Source organism: Gymnoscopelus microlampas (assembly GCF_963454915.1).
Source record: "Gymnoscopelus microlampas genome assembly, chromosome: 17".
In the NCBI taxonomy this organism is placed as follows: Eukaryota; Metazoa; Chordata; class Actinopteri; order Myctophiformes; family Myctophidae; genus Gymnoscopelus; species Gymnoscopelus microlampas.
The window spans coordinates 32,042,101-32,069,988 of record NC_139954.1 but is presented as its reverse complement, the minus strand read 5'-3'; the positions used below and the strand labels follow the sequence as shown (position 1 = coordinate 32,069,988).

Sequence of the window (27,888 nt, the reverse complement as noted above, 5' to 3'; positions counted from 1 at the left end):
GAAGAGCGCTCAAGAGACAGGACGAGAGGGACATTTTATTAAGGACTCACATTGTTTTCCCGTCATTGATGATAGGCTACTGTATGATACAGTAGCCTATCATCAAGTCAAACGTTAAGAATTGCTGTGGTTATCCAGACTCCAGAGCATGTACCCGATGAAATCACAAATGAAATAGGCCTATTTAAAATTGATTTGGCTTCTTTAGCTGAAAAGTATAAGTTGTTGAGATCAGATATCAACGAAAGATCGTTGGAATGACTAAGATTTACTAAAATTCAGCACAATATACGTGATCACTAACGCAAACATGCCAAGTGTTTATTTTCCTTGGACGTTACACGCTGCTGATATCAATGTATAATGCATTCATTGCCTAGAATAAAATACATGTGGAGGAATCCAGAACCTTCAGATATACAATTTTAACAAACATAGGCAAAGCATCAGAGGAACAAATTTAAAAGAAAAACTATCTAAACACACCACCAGTGGTCAAATTAACACGAAAACGAGTCTCCAACACTACAAAAGGGCCACCGATGAGAAGCACTCATTTACCACGAATCAATGAACATACAAGCCAATACAAAAGCGTTGTGGCCAGTTTGATGTTATTTGTAGTCCATGACTGCCATCTACTGGAAGAAAATCAGTCCCGCATATAATCTCTTATCTCACATGAAAATAAAGCACGGTCCATTTTTACATTGCTTTGTTTCTTATAATAATCATTAGCCAAAAAAAAAAAAAAACCTTAAAACAATAAAACAACATTGTAAACATTTAATTTTGTGTCCAATAAATGTAAAAAGAAAACTAAAAAAAAACAGGACACACTCAGTGCTTTCGCTTTGATCTGTGTTGATTCTTTTCTCTATTTTTCCAACTCCTTTCTTTCTTTCCCCCTTTCCCTGCTTCTGCTCCTCCCATTTACCACTCCATCCTTCCGTCTATCTGCACTGCTCCTGTTCCTATAGTCATCTGTACTGTGACGACCGTCTCTGCCTCCGTCGCCACTCTGGCTCCTCTCCGGACCTGACTTGGAGCTGCTGGGTCTCTGTCTGTCCCTGCTGTCGCGTCTCTGTCTGTCCCTGCTGTCGCGTCTCTGTCTGTCCCTGCTGTCCCGTCTCTGTCTGTCCCTGCTGTCGCGTCTCGGTCTGTCCCTGCTGTCGCGTCTCGGTCTGTCCCCGCTGTCATGTCTTTGTTTGTCTCTGCAGTCGGGTCTCTGTCTGTCCTTGCTGTTGCGCCTCTGTTTGTCCCTGCTGCTGTGTCTCTGTCTGTCAGTGCTGTCGCACCTCTGTCTTTCCTGACCTTCCTGCAGCTTGCTCTTCCTCTCTGGGCTGTGCGTTCGGCCCTCATCGCTTCCCCTTTCCATCCCTCTCCGTGTGCCATCTCCACGGCGAGGGCTCCGTGACCTGCTCCTGTGGGGAGACAAGTTGTTCTTACTCTCCGCGCTGGTATCTTGACGGGATTCATTCCTCTTGCTCTTCTTCTTTCTCTTTTGGTTCTTAGATTTGCCGTGGCTGTTGGAGTCAGAGTCACTGTCACTGTCACTGCTGCTGCTGGAACTGTCGCTACTTTCATGCTTTTTCTTGTGCTTCCTTTTGTTTTGCTTTTTCTGTTTATTGCTCTTCTTCTTCTTCTTCTTCTCCTTCTTCTTCTTTTCCAGGCGATCAAGTTTCCTGGGGAATATGAAAAGCACCTATGAAAAGCACCTCTGTCATAATAGTGTACTATGTTCTCAGACACACACTAACTATACGTTTCATTATTTTATATATATATATATATATATATATATATATATATATATATATATATATATATATATATATATATATGTTTTGTTTTTTATTATATAGACCCCACAGGTGAAAGTAAGCCAGTACAGACCAACAGATTGTAGTAGCGCAGTACAGACAAATAATTAACAGAAAATAGTTTTAAATTATATTATCGTCATATGAAATTTTAGTCCAACACAGATAACAGGCCTAACAAGTGACTTTCATGGATTGTTGTGACTGTGTAAACCCTTACTGCTGGTGTGTGTGTGTGTGTGTGTGTGTGTGTGTGTGTGTGCGTGCGCGAGCGTCTATGTGTGTAAAAAGTGTGTTTGATTTATTGTTACTGCTCTTGCTGAATTTTCCCGACATGACCATGCACTCCATCTATGTTGTTTGCATCGGACAAGAGCAGATGATAAATGATTCTACCAAAAACCTTGTGACAAACTGGTCTGAATGTTTGACAAGCATTCCATACAAATGGGTGCACTCATTTAAGGATGCCCTGTAGCCAGCCAGTAAGTCAATGCTCCCGTCAAGAGTTCACCCACTTAAGGTAATGTGTCACATTTTGCTCCAATGTGTACAAAATTAAAACCCAAAACACAATCAAAATGTTTGCCTTGCTGTCTTTGTATCCTATGTTTAGTCAATTGACTGGAAAAAAGAAAGAAAAAAAAAACCTACAGTGGCGAGATCTCTGAACTAAATTATTATTATTATTACTATTATTTCCAATTCCAAGCTGGGCCTTAAGCATTACTACAGGAAGATAACAGTAATTTTGTTGTACTTACCTGAGGAGTTTCTGTTTTTGTTTGGTAGTTAGCGACTTCAAAAATTCCACTTCAGGATCCTGTTCTTCATCACTAGCTACATATTCCTACCAGAGAAAAACACAAGGACACAAATGTCTTTTTTAAAACAAAGAATACAAGCAATACCTAGGTTCATTTCTTTTTTTTTGTCTTGTGGGAGTAAAACTATATCCCACTATGACTGCACAAATTGGTTTTGAACATCTTTTATCAAATCTTAACACATGACTAATCTTGCTTATAATGGAATAACAGTGCTTAATGTAAATAATTGGCCACTTTATAGCAATCACATGTAGAAAGAAGATAAAAGATACACCCAGGATGTTGGTCTTATGTCTAGACCTATGTGTGTGAAGATGGGGAGGGTGAGATTGACAATTACCTGCGATGGATCACAAACTGTAGCGTTTCTGTCAAGGACACATTTTTTCAGGGCAAACCCACTGTTTCGCATCTCCGCCATTAACTCCGAGGGGTGCATTGACGGACCTGTTAGCACAAATCACAGCCTCAGAGTCCCATTGATGTCAGCCCATGCCAACCCACTACTCCACAGTGGAAATTTCAGAGGTGGCTTTGTTAACAGAATAGGACACCAAATCAACTCACTCTACTTCCGGCTGAGCAAAATAATACAATATCATTTCGCCAAAGCAGCACTTATGGAGAATCAGGAAAATACAATAATTGCATTTTTCTCCGATCACAGGAGGGGCACCATTACTGCACTGCACCATCAACACTGCTGCACTGGACTCTTCCAGGGTAAACATGTTACTTTAGTACTCAACTCCCTGATTGCAGGAGTGAGATTCAGCCTGAGACCCCCCCCCCCCAAAAAAAAACAGCCGAAATACCAGAGGAATGCTGTTGTATGTCTCTTACAACAGCACTAACGGCTCAGACAAGAGACTCATGCCGGAAACATACAGTCACAATTTTCATAGTGAATTCATGTTTACATTACAAAATATGATATTTTCTTGAAATGATTATCTGTATTAATTTTTTATAATTTTCTAGAGTTCGGGCCGCTGCGGTGTCAGGTGAGGGCCACCTACATCGCACCACCGCTCAGACCAATATGTCATAGTGTCGGGGCTTTTGTACACTTTTGACCACTTAGAGCCAAAAGGAACTGCAAGTAAAATTGTGTTTGTCAATGATGTTGTCTATGAGGGTCAAAATGTAGGTTACCTGCTGGTTCCTCTGAAGTCACAGAGCTGGCATTGATACCAGACAGGCCAAAGAGAGGACACTCTCTATCCGTGTTCACATGGCCCCATTTGTGACATTTGATGCATCTGACGTTGCGCACCTGAGAATTAAAGGTCAGTAGACATAAATGTCTCTATTCCAACAATCTGTGAAAAGGCACACGCAAAGTGCCGGATGTCAAGATAAAATCGAAGCTTAAAGGGACATTTACTCATGAATTTAAAAACAAATCAAAATAACTAGTCAAAATGTATAACGTGATAACTTTTAGGATCTATCAGACAGGGTCCATTTCAAAATATTAATGTATGTTATTCACAATTCATGATGGCATTGAGACAAATGAAAAAGTCCCACTATGACTTAGTTTAAACACCCACCTGGATCCCAAATGGCTGATCTCGAATAGTCATGTCATCCTTTGCATACCTATGTGGGGGAAAAAAGAAGTAAACATATAGCTAGGTCTTAATGCTGAAGGCCTACACATTCCGTTGGTTAAAATGTGTGTGTAAAAATCGTATGTTTACTTCTCTCGAGGAGCCACCTTTTGCCACTCAAACTTGCACTCTGACTCCCCCTCCTGAGGAAGAGAAAAACAGCATGAAGATATATAATATGATGTCAACTACCACACAATCATGTTTTACTTGGAGAATAAAACTTAAAAGGACCATACCAGTGTCATGTTTAGCCCCATTGACTACAACGACACACACAATTTACTACATGGTATACTCTGACCTGGCTTATATTTTTGAGGAAGTCTATAGATGCCATTCATTTCAGTACAGTATGAAAATCAACTTGCAGAGACTTGAACATTATGGCACCTTTATGTCATTATCATTGCATTTTAACGTGACTGATCTGAGCTGAACCAGTCCCTGGAGAAAATATTGATCTATGTCTATGACTTCTTACCTACACAATGAGGTTCACAGTAAACAGCCTCAATAATTCAGATAGATTTGGTAATGTTTTAAATGAATATGGAGAAAATGTGAACAAAGGCTAAACTTAAAAATTAAGCCATTGACAGGAAAATGGTCTATGTACAATATATGGTCGAATTTGTGAATAGAAGACATTGTCTATGTTTATATGTACTGAAATATTCTAATATTATCCACATTAGGACATTAGTCTGAATAAAAAAATGCCACTTAAACACAATTTTCTTATCATCTTAATCCGCAAAACGGGTCTTCCAATCCCTGATTGGCAGACCAGGTCCATTGGCTTCGCGGACTGGCTGAGCTTTGCGTAATGTTTGTGCTGCTCATGTATGTCCTCAACACGACATCAGTTGTGTGGTAGTGGGTACCGCACTGTGTACTTTGAGAACAGGTACAACGGGTCCTCTAACAACAATTACAACGGGTCGGGTATAGCATAAACAGATGGAGTATGCAATGCATTCCCCAGTTGCATCGGTCCCGAGTAGGCCGGTGGCCGTGGGTACAGCACTAGGTAACAACAGGTACAGCGAGTACTCTGACAACAGGTACAACAATATTGCACAACCAGGTGGGGCATGCATCCTAGAGTAGTCTATTTTAGAATAAGGCCAATAGTCGGATTATGGTAAATTTGTAATCCATGTAAATGTCAAGTCAATAACATGTACTGTATGGTGGTATGATCCTTTAACATTAGGTCATAACAGGTATATTGTACATGTGCTGGTTGACATGGCAAAGTACTTTACCTCCTTTGTTTCCTCTTCAGCCAGGAGACAAATATGAAGGAGAAAAGAGAGAAGAGCTATTAGTGATATTATAATAACATATAGGAGGATAATAATCATTCAATAACCATAAGCCTGTGGCGATAGTGATTACTAGTGAGTTACCTTTGGATGCTCCGGGGGGAGCTTCATACATGAAATTGAGGCCATTTTTAACACGATCATCCCCCATCAACACTCTATGGTAGAAAGCAAATTATATCGATCAATGTCAGTACAAAGGTAGATAATAAGAGAAGCTTTTTAAGCTATGTATTATCTGACTGGCTCCTTAGCAAAAAAGCAGTGATCATGTGAAATGACCATCACGCTTATCTCTAATGCTGCAGTTTCATAAAACCTTGTTTAAATTATTCATGATCTGAAATTGCAAATTTCCAAAAAGAAATTCAGTCAATTCAAAAAGGATGCGGTTATTTAATAAAGAAATGTAGTTTATACAGAAGCAAGCAACTGTAACCTCACCTGTTGTTGTAGGTATCCTGTTCTTTCATATAAGCATTCATAAGGTCTTCTTGCTTCTTCTTCTCGAAGGTCAATTTTTGTTCTGCTATCCATACCTGTAAAATAAAAAAACATACGAGATGCTTCATAATCTCAAGATATTTCTGGTCTGGGAAGAATATACATGGCCAAGTAATAACAATATTTTTGTATTTCAAGAATTTCTTAAACGGTAACATGTTACTAGCTCTGGTACATAGATAGCGTTATGAGTTCTCTTTAACGCTATGTGACTCTATTAAGGAATTTGTTTTCATACCACCACCATTTCCATTGATCAGATCTGTAGGTGTCGCACTGGAGTAACTAAAACATTTTCCCGTCCGGTGGAATATTTTATTTTCTGGACAAAAAGTGTACTTTAGAGGACGGAAGGTGTGGGGCTGAGAGTGTACAACCGGTGAGAGTTGGCTTTCAACACCTTGAACCCGTCTTTGTTTTGGTGAGTAGCGAAAGTGTATTCTTTATTTATTACTGAAGTTAGTCGAGAGACTGCGATACCTCGGCTGTATATGAAACAAATACCTTAAGAGTCACATAGCGGATAGCGCTAACGCTATGGACCTGAGCTAGTGAAAACTGACCGGTTATTCAATATGTTAAGTTATGTCATTCGTATTTTGACTATAGCTTATAGATTTACAAGTGTCGTTTTAGTGTTATTATCGTTTTAACGTCTAATTCTGCGCTGTAATCAATGTTGCCTTAGCATTAGCTTAGCTTAGCTAAATCCACGGTAACGTAGGTTAGCGTACAATTAGCATAGTTTAGAGGGCTATCCTGTGTGTAAAACACTCACCTTTTTGATGTTTGACTTCGACGCAGGATGGAAATCTTTCTTGCACATGAAATTAGCAAACGACTTCCCCATGTTTGAATTATAAATGAAGCTTAATAGCCCCCAAACCTTGGTTCAAGTACAGCTAACTTGCTAGCTAGGGCTGACGCTCTGTGCTTCCGCAGCACAGCACACAGACTCAACGTGTGAAGTAAACAAATGTGTCACGTGACACGTCGTTCTCTTGGCCTTGCGTACAGGCCAAGACATCTTTGATACAGGCAGTGGTGTAAAGTAATAAAGTACATTTACTCAAGTACAGTACAATTTGAGGTATTTTTTTTTCCTTAGTTTAGTTTACTTAACTGGAGTATTACCACTTTTTTTTTTTACTTTTACTCCACTACAATTATTTGAAAACTTTAGTTACTACTTTACTTTCCAGAGGGTGCATTTCGCCTTTCCGACATGTCGCCTTTCCGACGTTAACGAACCCTATACCTAACCGCACGCGGAAGCCACTAGTCGGAGTGGCGAGATGTCGGAATGGAAGGAGCACCCCCTTTCCGGATATGAATTATTATAAAATATTAAGTATATTTTGATGCCAATACTTTTGTACTTTTACTCAAGTAACATTTTGAACACAGGCCTTTTACTTGTATTACAGAGTATTTTTATAGTGTGGTATTGCTACTTTTACTTAGGTAAAATGCCTGAGTACACCTCTCCATACAGGTAGGAAGTGTCTTCATATAACAAAACGTCACTTATGTAGCCCATACGAACGCGCGTTGTTGTCATAACTGTGTGTAGGGACAATACTAACCCAAGTAGATGAAATAAAAATATGTGATGTGGCAGAGATGTGCTACACCATCATAAGCCAATATAATTATTATTATGATGACAACAGTTAACTGCGCACTCGGTGGTTAACTGTTTCCGGATCAAGCAGTCACGTGGCCTCCTGAGAGGAGGTGGATGAGGTGGAATGGAAATAGAAAGTGAGTGTGAAGTGAACACTGGTGAACATTGGTAAGAAAGAATATCTCTCACGATAGATATTAGGACCTGACGTGCAGATGTCTGAATATCACAAACAGAACTCAAGACTAATGGCTGTAGACCGTAGCTCTATAATGTATGGCTTTGATATTTGGCATAATGTAGTGTTTGTATTTGTTGATGACATGTATTATTGTGTTAATTTCTTATGCTATGTTGATTAATTGAACACATAGGACCCCAATGGAAACAAGTCCCCAGGACTTTTGTTGTGTTATCCTTTGTTTACATTTCTGAATAATAAAGTATTCAATCAATCAAAAAAAAAATGCTGGAATATCAGCCGACGTTAGTTTATCCCTGAAAGTGTGTACATTTTAACTAAATAATCCGCAAATGTAAGGGTCTTTAAAGGTACACTCTCAAGAGTTACAAATGGATGCATTAACAACAGAGAAGATTTAAATATGTACCTAAATGTTTCAGCTACCCAGTATATCTGACAATACCAGGAATGTAGAACAGTCATCTTCAACGTTTTTCAAGCCAAGGACCCCTTAGCTGAGAGAGAGATGAAGCAGGGACCCCCACTACATACTGTATAAAAATTTGACGCAAACTTTTACATAGATTTCATTGATAGTTTCATAGACTTGTTTGTCAGCACTATCATCAGTGTTGTGAATTTTAATCTTTTCTATTAATATCGTGTTGGATTCATGTTAATGTGTACTTTCAGACAGTTAACCTTTAAAACCCTAATTACTTGACCGTTGGCTCTGTACTTGGTCTGCTCTTTTCCCCTCTACACCAACTCTCAGAAAATAGCCGATCTACAAGCTCACAACACCTCACAGCACGAGGCGTTGTGAGCTTGTAGATCTGCTATTTTCGGCTAATGTTCCCCATCACACAATGTTTTGGTGGACTCACTGTAGTCACTCTGAGGACCCCCTAGGGGTCACGGACCCCCTGTTGACATTCTACATTGTAGAAGAAGTGTAGAATAACGGTTGTTCTTTCCTTTTATTGTCATAGTTATACCTGCCCCTGGCACAATGTACCCATCCTCTTGTGATACTTTCGTGGCCCTGCCCCCATCCACAGAAGGACAACATATTGTGTTTGGAAAGAACTCTGACAGGTAGGGCTGTCACAATTATTTATTAGGCGACATAATCGCCTGATGATTATTATTTATTATTTGAGATAATCACAATTATTTTTGCATAACCATCAGAATCGTTTGCATTCATCTCCATAAATTCATCTTTAAAAATGTTCATACATTTACAAAATCTTTCAAAAATAGCTGAAATAGCAGATCTACAAACTCACAACGTGCCATGATGTGACACGTTGTGACTTGTGAGCTTGCTCATCTGCTTTTTCCCCCTACAATCTGAAAGTATGAAATGATTACAGTAAATATGTATTATGACCTGTTTTGGCTATAGTACGTTATTTATTATAAGGCAAGGGGGACTCTCTTCCCCCTTGCCTCCCCATTCTTCTTCTTCCCTTTCTTTTTTACGGAAATAACAAAAAAATAATTTCACCCACTGTTTTACACCTGTAAACCTGTGGTGTGACAATAAAGCTGATGCTGATTCTGATTCTGATTCTATATCTGCTCTGTGAAGTTTTGTTTACAATGCCTAAAAGGCAAACAAATGTAATTTTGATTGATTGGTTCCAACGTTCAATGCCAAAAACACAAGTTGTTTATCGCAATGATTTGTATGACAATTAATCGCTAACTAAAATGTCATGATCGTGATGACAACTTTTGACAGGCCTTGTGATGAAGTGCAGGAGGTGGTTTACTTTCCTGCGAGAGACTATGAAGCTGGAGAGAAGGTTGAGGTAGGTATAGGAAAGGAAATCCTGACTTGTTTGATGTTTCGAAACTGTGATCTTTCAACATTGCTGAATTTATAATTCAAAGCTGCAATCTGTATGATTAACCTGAGATTTGAACCCCATTTTCGGGCTTACCAGGCTTTCCTCCGCTGTGGAAAGCCTGATGACGTGACTCACGCGAGGTTAGCCAAGAAGCAGTTCCCGCTTTAAGATATTATGAGCTTCAGGCAATACAACTTGTACTACTTGACAACCAATAGGTGTCACTAGCTACCCAACAGGCCTAACTTTCTCAATGGAAGAGCAGGGAGACCACTTCCAACTACTATACTGCAGATGTTCTAGTTATATTGTATCAAAATAAGTTCTGGGTTGCAGGTTTAATAACACCCATTGACAGCTTTTGCTCTTCTTTGTTCTGATTCAAAGTGCACGTACATAGAGATTGAGCAGGCCAGCCACACGTATGCTGTTGTGTTGAGCAGACCTGCTTGGCTGTGGGGGGCAGAAATGGGGGCAAATGAGCACCAGGTTTGTATTGGAAATGAAGCCGTTTGGGGCAGAGAGAATGCTGACGATGAGGAGGCTCTTCTTGGCATGGACCTGGTCAGGTAATAATTGCTCTCCAGATGGATAATTTATGCTTTTTGTACAACCATGTTGCTCACGGTTTTTAATTATTGTCTCCGCCAGGAGACTATGTTTTCACTTTCCCGTCCCCCCCGCCCCTCGGCCAAGCTAACATTGGTCAAGCCTCACGTGACACGTGACAATACGTTGAAAGAGTGTGCTCTGATTGGCTAGTGAGACGCATGACGTATAGCGGCCTATAAATAGATGTGTCACTTTGAAAGAGTTTTGGTCTCTTTCAAAGTGAGGTAAGACAGGAATAATCACGAAATGGCTGAGAAATGGCGGAGCAATACATTACGTAGACACACTGGTGTCATCACAATACGTAATATAAATAGCTAATCATTGTCTGCAAACTGATGAAGAAGCAAAGGCGCAACGCCTATCATCAAAGTTCCAATCTTGGAATAAATTCCAATATTTGCTGGCGGAGACTTGTGCTCCGAGGAGCACATTTTCTAGTTCATTTTGTAATCATTTATTTTCTTTTGGTGAGCAACACAGTCGTAAAAAGTTTAAATTTGACTTTAAACATTACCATGCAATGCATCACAACTATTATCAAGTTGCCCTTATTATTGCTTAATAAAATTGTAAATGCATAGTCATGCAAATATCTAACATTTCCTATTAAACTATGTTTGAGTTAAACACTACATTATAAACAGAATTCACAGTGAGAAAAGCTCACAGAAAAGGCAAAGCATGAATCTGTGTCTCTTAATCTTTCTAGACTTGGACTTGAGAGGGCGGACACTGCCGAGAGAGCTGTGGATGTCATTACAGAGCTGCTGGGAAAATATGGTCAGGGAGGATCTTGCATGGAGGATGAGAGTGGCTTCACCTACCATAACAGCTTCCTTATCTCAGACAGGAAGGAGGCATGGCTGCTGGAAACATCTGGGAAATACTGGGCGGCAGAGAAAGTGGAAGGTAATCACATGCAACATCTTCAACACAGCATACAAGACTGAGGTCACAAAGCATGCCATCACATGCCCAACAAAATTCCAAAGTTAAGGCCATGGATACGGTTTGTCATTAGGATCAACCATGACGCTGCAGTCATGGGACATTCTCTGACTATCACTCCAAGCAACTGAGTTGTCATCTAAAAGCACTGGTTCTCAACTTGGGGTCCGGGGAACCCCAGGGGTCCTTGAGGGGGTTCCCCAGCTAAATGATTCATAGTTAGGGACAGGTGGATTTTTAAAGAAGGGTACCCCTGGAGAAAATGTATATCCCCGCATATAGAAGTGTCACGATATACTGTCCCACGATATAGCCTATTGTGGTATTAAAATGGGACGATAGGTATTGCCTACATCATGGATTTTCAACTGGTGGTCCGTGGAGGTATTGCATGTGTTCCCTGACCATGCATTTAGTTAGTAATGTAGGAAAGTGAAGATTTGTATTATATTTTATCGGTTGTGGATACTGTTAATGTGTGTGACAACAGAAAGGAAATTCAACTCAAGGATGACAGTTTTACACACACACACACACACACACACACACACACACACACAGCGCAAAGTATTTAAGGGAGGTTTTAGTACATCAAGGTAAATACAGGCTTTTATTTGGACATCCGACTTCCAAGTAACTGACAACATTGATGCGCCATCATACATCAAATAAAACCCTGTATTTACCTTGATGTACTCCGACTTCCATGTAACTGACAACATTGATGCGTCATCATACATCAAATAAAAGCCTGTATTTACCTTGATGTACTAAAACCTCCCTTAAATACCTCCACAGAAATGGGAGTTAGAATTTCAAGGGAAACTGTACCTGTTTACCTGGTTGAGTCATCATTAGTAGGAAATGTGCCCATATCAATCGCATTTGCTTGCTTGTACTTGTGCAATTCGAAAATGGCCCCTGTCTAAGTCTTAACAATTAGGCTATCAATTATGGCTCGATGATTCTGGTTTTACTTGTGGAGCTAGGCTGGCATCTATGCACAACTGTCCATATAGATCCAAATTAATCACATGCACAGAATTACTTCAAATGATTATGAATATCCAGTTATACATTGGTCATTGTAACCTACCTGGTGTATGTAATTCTATGAACAACAAAAACACACTTAAAAGAGGATATCTCTGTTTTGGAAATTGGGATAATGCATCTCTCTAATATGCCTAACACCTGTTGAAGTGTTGCTTAAATTGTTCAACCACCATCGTTAAGACGCTGAATAGATTTGACTGGGTCGTTCACACTTGCTGTGTGTTGATGGCTTCTTAACGACTGTCATCGATCTAAATAGACCAAGGTGTTACTGGATTTGAATCCTTTGATAATTTGAAATAGAGAGGGGTCATTGACCACTGTTCTGCTGTACTAAAAATGTATATAAAAAACAGACTATTTTATTAATTCAAAATTGCATGACCCTCCCTTGTACTAAAATTAGAAAGGTATGACCCTCCCCTATTTTCCTCCAGGGACCCCCTTCTGTAAATTTGTAATTCTGTAAACTGGTCCCTTAGGAACTAAATGGATCCATTTCATTTGTACACTCAGACAAATGGAATGGGAAAACAATTTAATTTTGTCCAGTATGTTAATACAATATAAATAACATACATTTGGGGTGGTTGGATTTTGGTCTCCCTTCTGTTCTATTGAGACATTTCCTGTGTCCGTTTGACTCAACCTGGTTTCGAGTGGCAGGTACTGCCTGCAGGTCAAAATTCAATTTCTCCCGTAGCTCAGTGGTATAAATGTCTGTGCTTTAAAAAGTTGGGAATCGCTGATCTAAATGGTATTATTGCATGTATATAGTCTTAATCTCTTACGTTTATCATGTTTTAACCTGCTAGATGGATACCGTAACATCTCTAATCAATATGGCATAACAACCAAGATAGACAAGGAACATCCAGGAATGAGAGAATATGCCCGGAGCCAAGGCTGGTGGGATGGAAAGACACAGTTTAACTTTGCTCAAGTCTTTAGCTTCTTGACTACAGCCAGAATCGAGGCCTCTGGCAGCCGATACTGTGAGGGAAAGAACTTGTTGGAAAAAAGCAATGGTCAGTCGCACAATGCAATTCATTGTAATAGTAATAATAATGTTAATATTTGATGAAGAGATTGTTCATGATGTGACTTAAACCACCAAATACTTATATTTACTGAAGGCCACATCACTCCTGAGACGATGATGGATATCCTAAGAGATAAAGAAAGCGGTATCAACATGGAGGGGATGTTTATGACAACAGGAAGTATGGTGTCAGTGATACCCAAGGATCCTGCGTTGCCAGGGGTCCACTACTTCACTGCAACTCCCGACCCTGAAAGGTACAGTTAGTACAGCAAAACCTTTTGGTTTAGAAGTAACGCATTATTTTATTATAAACTTCATTCACTGAATGATCCTTTTCTGTGACAGGTCTGTTTTCAAACCTTTCGTCTTTGTGAATGACATTAAACAGTTCAAGCTGACATGCTCTCCTAGCTATGGTCTTGATGATCCTGTGAAGAAGAAACCCCGCTTCCAGAGCAAGCCTGATCGCAAACATCCGTTGTTCATCAAACATGAAGTGGTGGCTGCCATCATTGAAACCACAAAGGTTAAAACCACTTAGTAAACCCTCTTAGTGAACTTGGTTCACTCTCTTTTTTCCTTGAGTCTACGCCAAATCCCTTCGCCGAAAAGAGCCACATTTCGGTGAATGTTCCACCTACAATTGGGAAGTGACTTGTGCCTGGGGTTAAAACTGCATTTATAATTCAGAATTCAGTTCTGTCGTTACACCATTTGTTTTATTGTAATCTCTGCTGACTACTTACTTTCCTTCTGAAGATTTTCTACCTGCTTTATTTCCCTCAGGAAAGAGGAAAGAAGATTACAGAAAATATGAGGCAGCTGGAAAAAGACAAGATGGCTGAGATGGAGAACATTCTATCAAATGGTGTTCAAGACTCTACATTGGTGGTGAATCTGTTCACAAACTCTGTTCAGGAGGAGATGACTGTGTATAGCAAAAGTTGAGAATGGGTCTATAACCTATGTCAGGGGTTCCCAAACCTTTTCAGCCCGAGACACTAAGAGAAGTTTGGTATCTCCCCGGAACTCAAACTTACTAAAATACATCATGAATTCATCACTTAAGGCCTATTTAATAGTGAAGAACATAGCTGTTCGCATAGCCTAACTCACAACGTGTTGCATTGACACGTGTTGTGAGCTTGTAGATCGGCTATTTTCACAATTTCTTAAAGGATTTACACCATGCATTTAAAAATATTTAATATCATATTGTTTATGTCCCTCAAACGTTTTTCAAAAGGTTTGAGCCTAAATCAAGCCTCAGATATACTCATTCCAACTAACTTCTCTCTGGCTTATATAGCACTTCCACCTGCAATACCACATTGTCCTGATTTGGCACGTGGCGCTATTGAGCCATTTTGTATGCTTGTTATCTCCTGGTTCTGTGTGGACGTCACGTGCGGGGGCAAATCAGTTTGGCCTGTTTTGAGAGCAATTTACATAAAATCCCAGATATGCTGTGAAAGCCTGAGTGCTCAAACTGGGTTATTTTTTGGGGGATAGAAGAGAGGTAGGGGAGACCAAAAACACACAAAAGAAGGAAAAGTTAAAATTCATGGTGTAGTCCCTTTAAGTTTTTCTGATTCTTTTGGGGAATAAATAAACTATTTAAATTTCTTTAATCATTTAATTGAACATTTTTGAAATAATATAAAACTGTTTGGGAACCACTGACATGTCTCCCAAGTTGAAAGTTTGACTCGATTGGACGGCATATACTGTTACTTCTCAGCCAAGCACAGACCACCAGATATGTACGCATAATTTGCACAAAGACAGTATATTAAAATCACATTACAACAGGCCATTGCATATGGCCTATACTATAACTATATTAAAAAGAACAGGCACTAAATTATGGTTTTATATATTGAACCTTTACATTGATTTATGAATGTAACTACAAAATCCTGTTAAGCTTGATGAGAGTATAAAATCAGAAATGGTCTGATAACCATGGTGTTCACAAATGTAATTTATTTTTTTAAACATGATCATAAATATGCAGCCCTTGGCATAAAATGCATACGCTTTTTTGTTTTAGTAACTGACAAAACAAATAAACATTCATAATTAAATAAGTGTACACAATTCTGTTCCATATTTCCAAAATACGTACAGCTGTCTTGTTAAGGCTAAAGCAACATTAATATTTTTGGGACATTTTGTCCCAAGTATAGTTATTGACGTGGCATAGTTTGTTATGTTTCCATATAAACTGAGCAACTTAATCACTTACAGTAGCTTGGCTAATACATTCCCCTAGGCATTCAATCCAAAACATTTACACATAAAATGCATTTACATTCCCTGAGTTCTGACTGACTTGCATTTATCAGGCATTCAGGTTTAGAGCCCACACTACCATCATATGGTAATTATTCTTACGGTAATATACCTGGGCTATTATTTATAAAAAAGCAAAACCATAATGACAAAACCTTCTGATTGAAACTATACAATGTGTGCAAATCCTAAAAAGCAGCAAAATGTTCAAGTCACTTCTAAATATTAGTATATTAGTTGCCTGTTAGCTCATTCATCACCCAGTGCCAGAGCAAGGCTTTTGAGATTGGTGAGAGTCATGCTTTTATGCTGTTGCATTTCCTTAAAGTAAAAGTCAATGTGGTTCACAGCTGGTTGCATTATGGTCTCATATGACACTTATTTCTTTAAATTCTCTGCATTCAGAGTCCTATTAAATAATTACTGAGGCCTCACATTTTAACATACTGTGCCCTTGGATTGTTATCCATACTGAAAAGCAAATTGGCCACTTTAGAATAAATAAAAGAGAACCCTGAACTTTTATGTGGTGAAGCAGTAGTATAAGTTACTGTCTTGGAAGTCATATTCCTGCTTGATGTGCTGGAGTACAACACCCCGCTGTAGCCGAGTCCCATAGAGCACTGCCTCACCACGGTCCTGTGCTAAGCCCACCTGTAGGAGCCACTCCACAAGATCACTGCCTTGAAATGTGTCCACCATAGTCCTCTTCCCACACCTGTGAGTCAAAGGAAGTATTCCCCCAAGGGCCAATTAAGTTGTCTTCATCGCTGCTAGGGGCAACGGTGAGTGGGTGAGTGGGAAGAGATTGCATAAAGGGAAGGCAAGAGAGGCATGCTCAGCACAATACATGCAACACAGCTGTATTAACTTATTTTACACAGTGCCTAAAAATATCTTTATGCATTTTTCATATAATGTGTAATTATGTGCATGAAAGTGACTGTATTTTGAACAGTGAAAATGTGGATTAAATAAGGCACATGTTACAGACAGCATTTTCTCAAGCGGTCTGCCTTGGCGAATATCACAGCCTTTGCAGTGCTGCGAGTCCTCACCTTCTCTTGTGGACAATGTCCTTAATACATTGGTCCTTATGGTATTTGTTGAACTGAGTGCAGGTCATCCTGATATCCTCAGGTAAATCAGTCTCTGGTTGCTCTGCTCTCTCCTTCCCATACCACAGGCTGTATATCCTAAACATAATTAACAACAAACAAAAGTATCTTAAACCTCTGACAGTGCAGAGGAAATGTGGTATTGTGAAAAGAAAGTAATTATTACCTTTTCTTGAATGGTAGTATAACCAAAGTTTTGTCAAGCCCAAAAAGTCCAAAAGAAATAAATCCCTGATGAGAGAATACATATTTTGTCAGAGAGACAGAGTGAATATTATTACCTGTAGTCACAATCATGTTTTAGAGAAGACCTACCTGTCCAAAGTTAGCCACAACACAAAAGAACTGCAGCTCTAAGTAGAGTCTCCCAGGAACACGGTTAAAGAACAGCCACAGGTAGCTCGATAAATTCTACAAAAAGCAGTGAAAACGGAAAAAAAGGATTATATATTAAAACACAGGACCAGTAGTATTTTTGAAAAGTTCTTTAAAAGGATTCACGACTTTAAGTACAAGGTGCTAGTACTACTAGTGCTAGTAAGTAAGAGCATCAGGACATTCAGCTAGTGTCATGTTATCAACCACAGAAAAGTGTGCCAAATTGACTTCCAAATGCTTTTGCAGCACTATAAACTTGTTGTGCTCTATGGGTGCAAGCCCTACCCTTTACCTTGTAACTCCTGTTTTGAATTCCATATACAGTAGCATTAGGATTACTTAAATGAATGGAGAGGGTATTAGCGTTGGGTTACTCACAGCGAGCAGACTGACATTCAGAAGCAAACATAATAGTACATGACGCGGCAACTGTTTATCCTCATCCTGCTGGAACTGCTCCACTTGGACAAGTAGACAGTCTGATGACTCACAGCTATTCTCACACTGACCTGAGGGGGGCAGCACAGCGTAAGGTTTACATATTATTCACTCAATATAATCTGTGTTGAATGAACATCAAGATAAACTGAGATTGAATTATGAATTTGACATAAATTGCATAAGATTTTCCAGTAAATAAAGGGCCAAATGCAAAGATACTCCTCAAGGTTACTCTGTTAAGTTGTTTCCATAAAGTAAAGTATTGAAAAGTACTTTTGTAATACATTCCCTATCAGTCAAACAGCATCACTGTCGGGTGTCCAAAACGGTTACTTTCCAGGAAATGGAAAAAATAAACGTTGTTCAAATGGTTTCAATGTAGTTATGAATTAGTCACACACACTGGTTTATACTTGTCATTGGTTGAATATTTATAAAACCCACAGACACGCAAGCACTTTCAAAACTAGCAAAAAGTGTTTCTCTACTTTTGCTCAACACTCTTGTATGACGAAGTGGGGCATTAATTTAGGAAAAACGTAAGTAGTTGAAATATGGACATACAAGGTTTCTACCTGACAGCAATGAGATATTGCTGTTGCTGTGTGTTGAAGAAGAACAGTTAGCAGATGAACCATACAATACCTATGTGTGTGGGTGGTGTGTCATTTATACTGATAATCATATCAGGCAGATCCAGGGGCTGGGCAGGGGCGCAGTCGCATATGAGGCACTCTGCCAACACAAACGAGTGAGTGATTTCCTGTTAAGAATTTACACACTGGACAAGAATGACCTACTGTATATTGACATAGTTTGTTATTCAATAACTTCTCTCTGTCTGACAGAAGGAAAAAACAACTACCGTGATCTTAAAACAGCAGCCCTTCCCATGAATTGATCTTTCCGACTTCTGTTGTTGTTTCTACTCTGAAGGTGAGTCAGACTTGGAAAGCACAAAGCTGCTACACTGACACATCTCATGTCATGTTATGACATGTCATAATACTAAAGCGAACCATGGCCCAACAGCGTAGTTCAGCACAAGACACAGCATATTTGTTGTCTAAGCACCTAAACAAAATCTGGCTTAAATTATTAATCACTTGGTTAAAAGGTAGGGGGGGAAAAGGGTTGTTTTTTTGCCATTGACCACGTTTACATGGCAGCCATTTAGGATTTATGTCATTCACCCCAAAGGTGCTACTGTTATATATAATCATGACACCATGTGGCATTGAGTTGTGAACTTAACATCAGAAGAGTTTTACTACTGTATACTACAATTTGTTCTTTGCAAGCACTCAAATGCTGCATAAGGTACTGTATGCAATTTGTTTGATAGCAGATTTGATTGATTTGCAGATCTCTCACGCACTGCCCCTTTCTGATCCATGCATTTGATTGAAACAAGCTACTTAAATTGTTGCCTATCCTCAACTCTGATGAAGAAGACAGTGGCATTGAGACATTTCTCTCTTCAGGCTACAGTAAAGGTTAAATAAATCTGTGCACTTCAGGTAATCATCAAGTTAAACACACTACGCCGCACACTTTCTTTTTCCAGCAATGTCAAGATAAGAGCTTCAAATAATTTTGAGAAAACATTAACTGTTGTTTGGCTACCTCCATTGATGCTTCCTGATGGAACAGCTGTCTCCAACACATTTTGGTCCCCTGGTTCATCTACAGGTCCCGGGTCCTCTGCAGTGCCAACAGAGACATCTCTCTCAAGGACTTGGTAATTTGAGTCCCAGCTCCCTCTACTGAGACACACCAGAGAGCCCCCTCCAAGCAGTATGCTGAGGCCAAGGACAATCGTGGTGCAGGTTATCTGGCCAAACCACATATACAGAAGGTTGTTAGGCGACTCATTAAATTCCTGTAAGTATTACCATGTGACATCAGATAGTATAGTCTGATGAACCGTACTCCAGTGTACGATGGATAGCGAAAATAGACGCCATTCCCCCCGCCATTATTACCTGTAGTCTGCCGTAAAAGAAGGCTGAGTCAATTGTGTCTGGCAATTTCTCCCCAGAAATCAGCAGCACTGCAGAGGCAAAGGCCGGAACTCTAGAAACAGAGAAAAAATGCAAAACAGCAGAAATGTTGGCATATATCTTCTGGTGGCCATTTGCAAACAAAAGCAAAATGTGGACTAAATGGTGTGCCGAGGCACACTGGTGTGCCGTGAGACAAGTCCAGGTGTGCCATGGGATTTTGTGACATCTATACATTATTATTGCAATAAATACAACTATACAAAAAGTTATGAATAATTTTATTTATTTACTGTCAGTACTTTGTGCTTCATTTATAGAAGCAAATATCTATGCCCTAAAAACATATTGTAACCACTTTCAACGATGTGTCCCTACTTTGGGCATGTATAGGCAAAAACTTTTTTTTCTCATTTATTATTTTTGATAATAGTGAAAATAGATGATCTACAAGCTCACAAAGCATGGCAATACGAATCATTGTGAGCTTGTAGATCAGCAGTTTTGTAAAACTACATTTTTCAAAACTATCCTTAGTGAGTCAGCATTCCTACTAATTGTCACTGAAATTGAGAGAAATCCTCAAGCCTGATGACCTTGGCTGCATGCCTGTCTCTCTCTCCTGTCTGAACTGTACAATCCAAATAAAGGCAGAAAAGCCCAAAAAATATATAAGAAAGAAAGCAGGCGAACTGGTGTGTCCACCCTTTCCAGTTGATAGATACATAAATTACTACGAAAGGAAGAAATACTATATCTACACAGTGAACAATGATCTCCCGATATTGAATTTTCTTTAGTTTCGGTTATATAGTCCTTGTTCAGGCATTTAGATTAGATATCTGCCTAATGAGACAGATCTAGAGTAAAGGGAACTCTGCTTTAGGCACGAATCCTCTTTTTAGGACACTAAAAAGAAGATTTGCAACATACTTGTGTCATGTCCAGGGGGTGTACTTATACATCAAGCTGCCTCACGGTCACAGCACAGGATATAGAATCCTGGCCTATGTGCCACATGGCTTAGTCTACTATCTATTTGTGAACCAAGCATACCAGATTAGTTTCATTTCTCATTTCCAGTCATTTACTCACCCCCAGCCTACCATCACCAAGACAGCTGGTGATACCTTCAGTTCCTCACCATTCTTTGTTAGCACAAGAGAAAGCGCTATTAAGGCTAAAAATGAAATTATGAAAACAGAATTATACATAGACACATACTGCATGTATAAATAAACACTCTTAATTTATTCAAAACCAATGCAAAAGATGCATTGAATCTCTGCGGTGGGAACAACAGTAACTTCAAAGTTGTTCTACAAAAAAGGTTAGTGCTAGATCCCAGCTGGTGTAGGAACGGAGGAATGATAGACAGCTCCCCCGACCAATCAATTGTGTTTAGTGTTGTTTAATTAATTAACTTTAGCTAGGCTGGACAACATGCATAAAGTGTCTAACTGGAAGTACAGAAATGTACCCTGCATTTCCTGTACTTCCAGATAGACACTTCCGGCAGTAGTCCTTTTCCAGGCATTATGTCCTCGTGAGATGGTGATGAATCTGGGAAAGGGGTTCAGCTTTAGTTAAGTTTAGGCGTGTCTATCATCTTTATTGTCACATCACAGGTTTAGGTGTTAAACAATGGGTGAAATTCGTTTTTGTGCAAGCTCCATCGTTTTGATTGTTTCCAGAAAAGAAAAAGAAGAGAGAGAAGGGGGGGGGCAAGGGAAGAGACAACAACTTATCTACATATTTATTGAAATGGTTGAGGCTATGCCTCATTTGTCATTTATACTTGGTTATGTGCTATGACACCCAGCATAACGCTGAATCTGTCATTTTTGGTGCTCAACAAAGGGCACAACCAAGTATAAATCACTATTTAGGGTATGCATTTGGGGCGAGGTGTTCTGTGCTTACACTTCCTGGGATCTAGCACTAAACCTAACAGTACATAAATATGTAATCCCTGTCATTATAAAATATGGTAAGAGTAAGAGGAACAACAGAGATACATTGTAAACAGTATTTATGTTGGTAGGTAGCGGACTGACTGTTTACAGAACATACTGTTGATAGCATACCTGGCCATATATATGTACTGTAGAGCGAAGTATATAACAACGCAAACGTCAAAACCTGGCCAAAGAAGGAGTCTTCTCTAACAATGAAGTTCCATAGGATCATTCCAATACATGTTGAAAACTGGAAGCGAGGAGATGCAATGTTTTTATATTGACAAAGGTAGAACTGAAAAGTAGAAGTGAAAAATAATGTATTTTGGTGTTGCTATGAATGTACTACTTACCTGCGCCAAGAACAGGTTGAATGTAAACATGTGAGGTAGACTCTTAAATTTCTTACTGAGGAGCATGACAGCTGTTGTCCATACCTATTACACAAACAGAGCATTTAGCATTAAAAAGTGATGAAATTGTATTTTGCTCATTAATTGTGATGACACAAAGGGTGACACATGTATTATTTGTAACGGCTATAAACACAGTTGATTGGTACAGGAATCAGTTAATTTACTGAGGAGGATGGTAGACATTTTTTAAAACACTGCAAAAGAAATTGGAACATTAACTTAATTCGAGTACAATAAAACAAATGACTGACACACATCGTCTTCTTTATTGCAATTTAAAAAATATTTAGTAGGAACATGTTTCAGTACAAAGTCCAAGGCCAGACCACACCAATGCAACTCTTTGCAACATGCAACTATTTGCAACTACTTGCAACCATTATCCCCAATGGCAGTTGCAAGGAGTTGCATTGGTGTGTACTGGCCTTAAGTTAAAACTCTTTCGTTGCAAGGCGTTGCAACTAGTTGCATTTGTGCGGTCTGGCCTTCTGAGGATACCTTGATGTTATCTTGATGAAGATAACCTGATGAGGGACTTTGTACTAAAGGTCTTTAGAAACGTTCACAATAAATATTTTTTTCAAATTGCAAGTGAAGAAGACAGTGTTGCAGGAAGTAGTGCACACCTTCTGCCCATGGTCTTCTCCAACACACCTGTCAATCTACAGTTGTGCAAAAGTACTTCTCTTTTCAAAGAAGTATGATAAAGATGATGAAAACATGACTCATCGCAGCTTTCTATTCATTGTTCTGTGTTTCTAGTTCCTTTTGTGTTGAAGGTCAGACAAAATGAGGAAGTCAAGTAAGGTATCAGTTACCCCCAAAACAACATCCAGCTGGGGAACTCTGAACAGATACATTTTCATCCCCTGGCAGCAACTGTTTTTACCGTTAAATGAAGGTGTGTCTTACTCATATTGCAGCTACAGTACTTGGCTGAATGTGTCTGTGTGGTCTCTTGTTACATTAGTATTGTGTAAAACTGTGCCATCAGACAAAGAAAGTTCAGCTCCACAGCTAAATTCCCTGTAATTGTACTGCTATAGTATGAATGGATTTAAGTGAAAAAGAGCAGAGTAAACCATGCCTTGTTACTGTTAGTAAGTAATACTTTACTTAAATAAAGCATACAAAGCCAGTTACGAATAACAGCAGCTGTAGGTAATGATGGCCCTCATTTCATGAAGGTGCAGGCAGCTAATACTCACCAGGGCAACTAAGCTCACAATGCTTATGTTAAAGCTAACATTCTGCAGTGAATCCATCAGCAGCTTAGGATCCATCCCAGGTATTGTAAGTAACCAGGCAGAGGCATACATTATTGGAGCTGAGAGAAATGTGCTTACAACCATCCCAGAAGTAACCTGTTGAATAGTAAAACACAAGAATCACACAACAACTTATCACAAGATAGAAGCTACATGACACAACCATTATTAGGTAGTTAATTGAAATAATCAATTTAAATAAAATAACCAAAAATGATCAAAACTAATGATTACATTGTGATGCAGAGCGGCTATGTTTGTTATCTTTGCAAGTATTAAATAGTGTGTGTGTGTGTGTGTGTGTGTGTGTGTGTGTGTGTGTGTGTGTGTGTGTGTGTGTGTGTGTGTGTGTGTGTGTGTGTGTGTGTGTGTGTGTGTGTGTGTGTGTGTGTGTGTGTGTGTGTGTGTGTGTGTGTGTGTGTGTGTGTGTGTGTGTGTGTGTGTGTGTGTGCGTGCGCGCGCGTGCGTGCGTGCGTGCGTGCATATATATATATATATATATATATATATATATATATATATATATATATAAAATTATAATAAAAAAAAGATTAGCTAGCGACTTACAACTTCTAGCTCCATGTTATAGTGGGCAGCATAGATGGCCACACTGGGCGCAGTGGGGAAGACTCCATAAAGAAAGGCATAGTTAGAAAGGCTAGAATGGTTCAGAGAGGTGCTGTTACTATAATCCAACAGTTCCACCATGACTTTACAAATTAGGGGCATCAACAACCTAAATAGGAAACAAAAGGAAAACAATTAAAAACACATCTTCTAAAACTGCCAGTAGCCTTGAATTAAATTACAAAATACAGTTGTCGCCACATTACATGCCTCGGATTTCACAAAAGGATTACAATTTTGCAAGAGAGGTCTGAGTCATCAAAAGCTGCAAGCAAAATAGCATGTTGTTGGTACAGTACATGCAGAGGCCTAACCCTTTGTGACTTGTATTAAAGTCCTAAGGAACAGCTAGTTAGAAATAGCCTAGATGAGATCATTTACACCAGGGTCACCGAATCCTGTGATTATGAAAATTATTTCATACATGAATTAGATAGCAGCAACAGAGTAACATACAAGAATGAAAACAACCAGAAAGAAACTAAATACCTTGTTGAACACACAACATTGGCCAAATATCTCTCAATAAAAGCATTAATCTCCATATATGTTTTGACCACAGTAAAGCACTTACAGTTTTGCTGTAACAAGCAGTATCAGAGCGACAACCGTGGACCTGGTTAGTTTTCCCAACTGTCCCACCATGGACAGACCCAGGTAGAACAGTGCTGCTCCACCAAACGAGTTAGCTAGGCCATCCACAAATTCAACCATGAAGGCCGGAATTCTCTGGCCCAGGATGAAGTGGGCAATGATGCCAATGACAACCATGAATACAATGGGGTTCTTTAGAACCTGCAAGACGACAATCCCAAGGATCATAAGCTTGCTCTGTTGACGGTCTCTTTGGTTTTTCCATTTTTGGATCTCACAGAAGGCAAAGCCAATGGGATTCAACAGCATCAGGGACACAGGTGCCACCAGGTAGATGTATTGGAGGTACTCTGGATATGTGTTTCTGTACAGTGCCTCGACTGAGGAAAGAGAGTGAGAGGAATTACATAAAAACTGAGGCAAGAACAATGTAACTCTAGAAAATCTTGTTTGGTTTGTTAGTAACATACTTTACAAAGTAGGGTACAGTTTGCAATTGACTTTATTCATTTGATTCCCATTTTGCTTTTACTGTATGTCATAATTGGGGGGTGGGAAGCCCTACGGTTTCCCACACCTGCAAATATGACCTCAGAGCCACTGTGTGAATATGGTCAATGATGGCAAACAAGCTGATGATAAATCACTATCTTTCTTTTCCCATTGTTAAAGACATAGCTTGGTAATAGTACTAAATAAAATTTATGTTCACAGTATTTTACTCACCAATAGGGTATCCCAAAGCAAAATCATTGCTTTGAGTGGCAAATATAGAGAAGAGGCCAGCTTTACTAAGGCGACTGTCTGGACTGGAAACCAACAACGTGAGGACAAAGACGAGGAAAAACACAGACACTTTGGCAATGAGGATGCTCCACAGAAATGGCCAGATGACATTGCTGAAGTCCAACAGAACCATGTTCTTGAACAGCAGTGCTGGCAGGGCAAACTTTGAAACAAAGTTTCCCAGTCCTTTGGCTTGTGTGGATGTAATAATGTTTGCTCTCCCTGCAATGTATCCACACAGTATTATCCCAAAACACTCCAAGAGAGCAGGGAAGAGCTTGTCAATAGACATCATGGAGGGACTGGGAGTGGAATGCGGGTCTTCCACATATGACAAGGTGCTACTTATGTTAGATTCCATTGTGCTGCTCGTCCCTCACATGTCAGCTCTCATGCTCGGTTTATGATCAACATACTGGAGTTGTTTACTCATCATATTGAAGAGGCACAGAGGGCTGTGGTGAGGGAAGAAATTTAGATAATTAATGAAACAAAAAAGAATGATGTATTATGTATAATAATTATTATTATAATTCTAATAACAATAATACTAATGCACTTAAATGATATGGTACTTTTCATAGAAAACATGCATCTCAAATGTGCTTTACATAAAAGAGAAAAAAAAACAGGAAACTGAATAACTGTTTAAAAGGAAGCAACGTTTTTTTTTTTAAACTCGACAAACTTGAAAAACTAAAACAAATTTTCATTTCTTAAATAAAGCACATAATCGATCAATAAAAAAATGTACATGGAAAATACAATGAAATAAAATGCCTTAAAAATGTGCTTGTGCTACAGGCTAGGTTAAAACAACATGGTTTAAAGCATTGTTTAAAGATTTCAATATAGCCTGCAGCCTCTCTATGTGTTCCATAATTTGGGTGCATAATTGAAGCAAAGTGACTCTTCATTTTTTCCATGTGCATTGTACTAGTCCAACCTATTTCAGATAAAACAAGCATTAATTACCTTTTCATTATTTTTGCTGAGTTTTTGCTTTGTGGCCAATTATAACATTTCTGTTTTATAGTCTACTCATTTAATTTGAGAAAGTTATTAGCCTAATCCATTTATTGATTGCAGACATGCGGTCAGAGAGATTTAGGGCAGGCATCTGCATCATTTGGTTTGACAGATATGTAGCTACATTGTGAATATTTATCATATTATCAGAATTATTATGTTCGCCACAGACAATAGCCTATACTGAGAACAGAATATGCCCAAGGCAGGCAGCTCTTTGTGCAAACACAAAAAGATGACATGTAACTACTTATCTCCAAGACCAGGGGAACCAGTTTAGGAGGTAACAGAAGAGGTGGGCACAAGGGACATCTGGGCACCTCAATGTAAAATTGTCTATTTTGTCCAAAATGTTGAAAAAAAATGAAAAATGTTTTTAAGTACTAACTAACTAACTTTAACTCTAGAAAATCTTGTTTGGTTTGTTAGTAACATACTTTACAAAGTAGGGTACAGTTTGCAATTGACTTTATCCATTTGATTCCCATTTTGCTTTTACTGTATGTCATAATTGGGGGGTGGGAAGCCCTACGGTTTCCCACACCTGCAAATATGACCTCAGAGCCACTGTGTGAATATGGTCAATGATGGCAAACAAGCTGATGATAAATCACTATCTTTCTTTTCCCATTGTTAAAGACATAGCTTGGTAATAGTACTAAATAAAATTTATGTTCACAGTATAAGAGGTGGGCACAAGGGACATCTGGGCACCTCAATGTAAAATTGTCTATTTTGTCCAAAATGTTGAAAAAAAATGAAAAATGTTTTTAAGTAGAAGTATTTATACAATATTACATAAAATAAGTATATGTATTTTAAGTATAGGCCTACATGATTAAAACATGCTTAAATATTCGACAATTAAGCTGTAATATTTCTGCAATTGCTGCAAATTGCTACAAAACCTGTATATCCACTGTATCCAGTCATTTTGGGGCATAAACAAGAAGTTGAAGGATACAATTAAGTCTAAATAATGATGTGATGTGCATGTTCAAATCATACTTCACTACTTAAGACCATCTTTCTAATTTGAATTCTTTTATTTTTTAACATTTTGGATAAAATAGCCAATTTTGACATCGAGGTGCCCAGATGTCCCTATAGTGCCCACCTATCCTGTATCCGTTTAGAACACATTTTGTATAATATATATATGTATAACATAACGCTTAAATCAAGAACCAAATCTGATACCTTATTAGCATCAGCGCTAACTCACACATGATTTAGTGAGAGCAGTTTCTCCGCAGCTCTATTATCTCTGAAACCTGACTTTGTAATGACATGGTACGTAACGAGCATTCTGTAAGCTCACTGCTGTTTAGTTTTAAGGTTATCGCTGATTAGTCTAGTACTAGTTATTTATAAACGTGACACTCGGCCTAGCTGTTCCGTCAGGTGATTTGTTGTAAGCTCCCTATGATCAAACAAATAATAACCATCACGTTGTGTCAGTACTTACGATTGTTATTGTCAGTCACTGGGTCCATGTCCCAGACATACTGTTCAAACACAGTAACCAGGGTTGAGG

General features: G+C 39.0%; 3 protein-coding genes across 5 annotated transcripts; 1 reads left to right on the top strand and 2 right to left on the bottom strand.

Annotated features, from left to right (window-relative positions):
* Nucleotides 1-296: 296 nt before the first annotated feature.
* On the bottom strand, nucleotides 297-7,227 carry cirsr (corepressor of RBPJ and splicing regulator). The gene is made up of 10 exons (XM_084085166.1): nucleotides 6,883-7,227; nucleotides 6,045-6,139; nucleotides 5,685-5,758; nucleotides 5,541-5,554; nucleotides 4,360-4,412; nucleotides 4,210-4,258; nucleotides 3,809-3,929; nucleotides 2,994-3,100; nucleotides 2,588-2,673; nucleotides 297-1,685 (listed from the first exon to the last, which is right to left on the bottom strand). Exons 1-10 carry the CDS (start codon nucleotides 6,952-6,954, stop codon nucleotides 878-880), a joined length of 1,479 nt encoding a protein of 492 aa, XP_083941292.1. The 5' UTR covers nucleotides 6,955-7,227; the 3' UTR covers nucleotides 297-877.
* On the top strand, nucleotides 6,417-14,389 carry scrn3 (secernin 3). 2 transcript variants are annotated; one of them, XM_084085170.1, is made up of 9 exons: nucleotides 6,417-6,525; nucleotides 8,908-9,013; nucleotides 9,666-9,735; nucleotides 10,162-10,343; nucleotides 11,099-11,298; nucleotides 13,209-13,421; nucleotides 13,530-13,692; nucleotides 13,784-13,964; nucleotides 14,225-14,389. In XM_084085170.1, exons 2-9 carry the CDS (start codon nucleotides 8,928-8,930, stop codon nucleotides 14,384-14,386), a joined length of 1,257 nt encoding a protein of 418 aa, XP_083941296.1. In that variant the 5' UTR covers nucleotides 6,417-6,525; nucleotides 8,908-8,927; the 3' UTR covers nucleotides 14,387-14,389. The 2 variants fall into 2 exon arrangements, with proteins under 2 accessions (XP_083941296.1, XP_083941295.1); XM_084085169.1 differs by lacking the exon at nucleotides 6,417-6,525 and adding an exon at nucleotides 7,841-7,868.
* Nucleotides 14,390-16,241: 1,852 nt separating this feature from the next.
* gpr155a (G protein-coupled receptor 155a) lies at nucleotides 16,242-27,888 on the bottom strand. 2 transcript variants are annotated; one of them, XM_084085162.1, is made up of 16 exons: nucleotides 27,820-27,874; nucleotides 25,263-25,777; nucleotides 24,517-24,916; nucleotides 23,883-24,051; nucleotides 23,256-23,411; nucleotides 21,985-22,068; nucleotides 21,761-21,881; nucleotides 20,769-20,853; nucleotides 19,656-19,746; nucleotides 19,297-19,504; nucleotides 18,316-18,405; nucleotides 17,608-17,738; nucleotides 17,167-17,262; nucleotides 17,018-17,082; nucleotides 16,792-16,929; nucleotides 16,242-16,451 (listed from the first exon to the last, which is right to left on the bottom strand). In XM_084085162.1, exons 2-16 carry the CDS (start codon nucleotides 25,681-25,683, stop codon nucleotides 16,256-16,258), a joined length of 2,451 nt encoding a protein of 816 aa, XP_083941288.1. In that variant the 5' UTR covers nucleotides 25,684-25,777; nucleotides 27,820-27,874; the 3' UTR covers nucleotides 16,242-16,255. The 2 variants fall into 2 exon arrangements, with proteins under 2 accessions (XP_083941288.1, XP_083941289.1); XM_084085163.1 differs by having other exon boundaries at nucleotides 16,275-16,503; nucleotides 27,820-27,888.

Excerpts from the sequence above, each read along its gene's own strand:
- scrn3 (XM_084085169.1), top strand. Across the intron at positions 11,299-13,208 it reads GGCGGCAGAGAAAGTGGAAG|ATGGATACCGTAACATCTCT; the intron begins GTAATCACATGC and ends TTAACCTGCTAG. Across the intron at positions 13,965-14,224 it reads CCATCATTGAAACCACAAAG|GAAAGAGGAAAGAAGATTAC; the intron begins GTTAAAACCACT and ends TATTTCCCTCAG.
- cirsr (XM_084085166.1), bottom strand. The coding sequence starts at position 6,954 with ATGGGGAAGTCGTTTGCTAATTTCATGTGCAAGAAAGATTTCCATCCT. Across the intron at positions 5,759-6,044 it reads CAGGATACCTACAACAACAG|AGTGTTGATGGGGGATGATC; the intron begins GTGAGGTTACAG and ends TTTCTACCATAG. Across the intron at positions 2,674-2,993 it reads CAGTTTGTGATCCATCGCAG|GAATATGTAGCTAGTGATGA; the intron begins GTAATTGTCAAT and ends TTTCTCTGGTAG.
- gpr155a (XM_084085162.1), bottom strand. The coding sequence starts at position 25,683 with ATGGAATCTAACATAAGTAGCACCTTGTCATATGTGGAAGACCCGCAT. Across the intron at positions 24,052-24,516 it reads CTGCTTGTTACAGCAAAACT|GTTGTTGATGCCCCTAATTT; the intron begins GTAAGTGCTTTA and ends TTTCCTATTTAG. Across the intron at positions 17,083-17,166 it reads TTGTGGCTAACTTTGGACAG|GGATTTATTTCTTTTGGACT; the intron begins GTAGGTCTTCTC and ends TTCTCTCATCAG.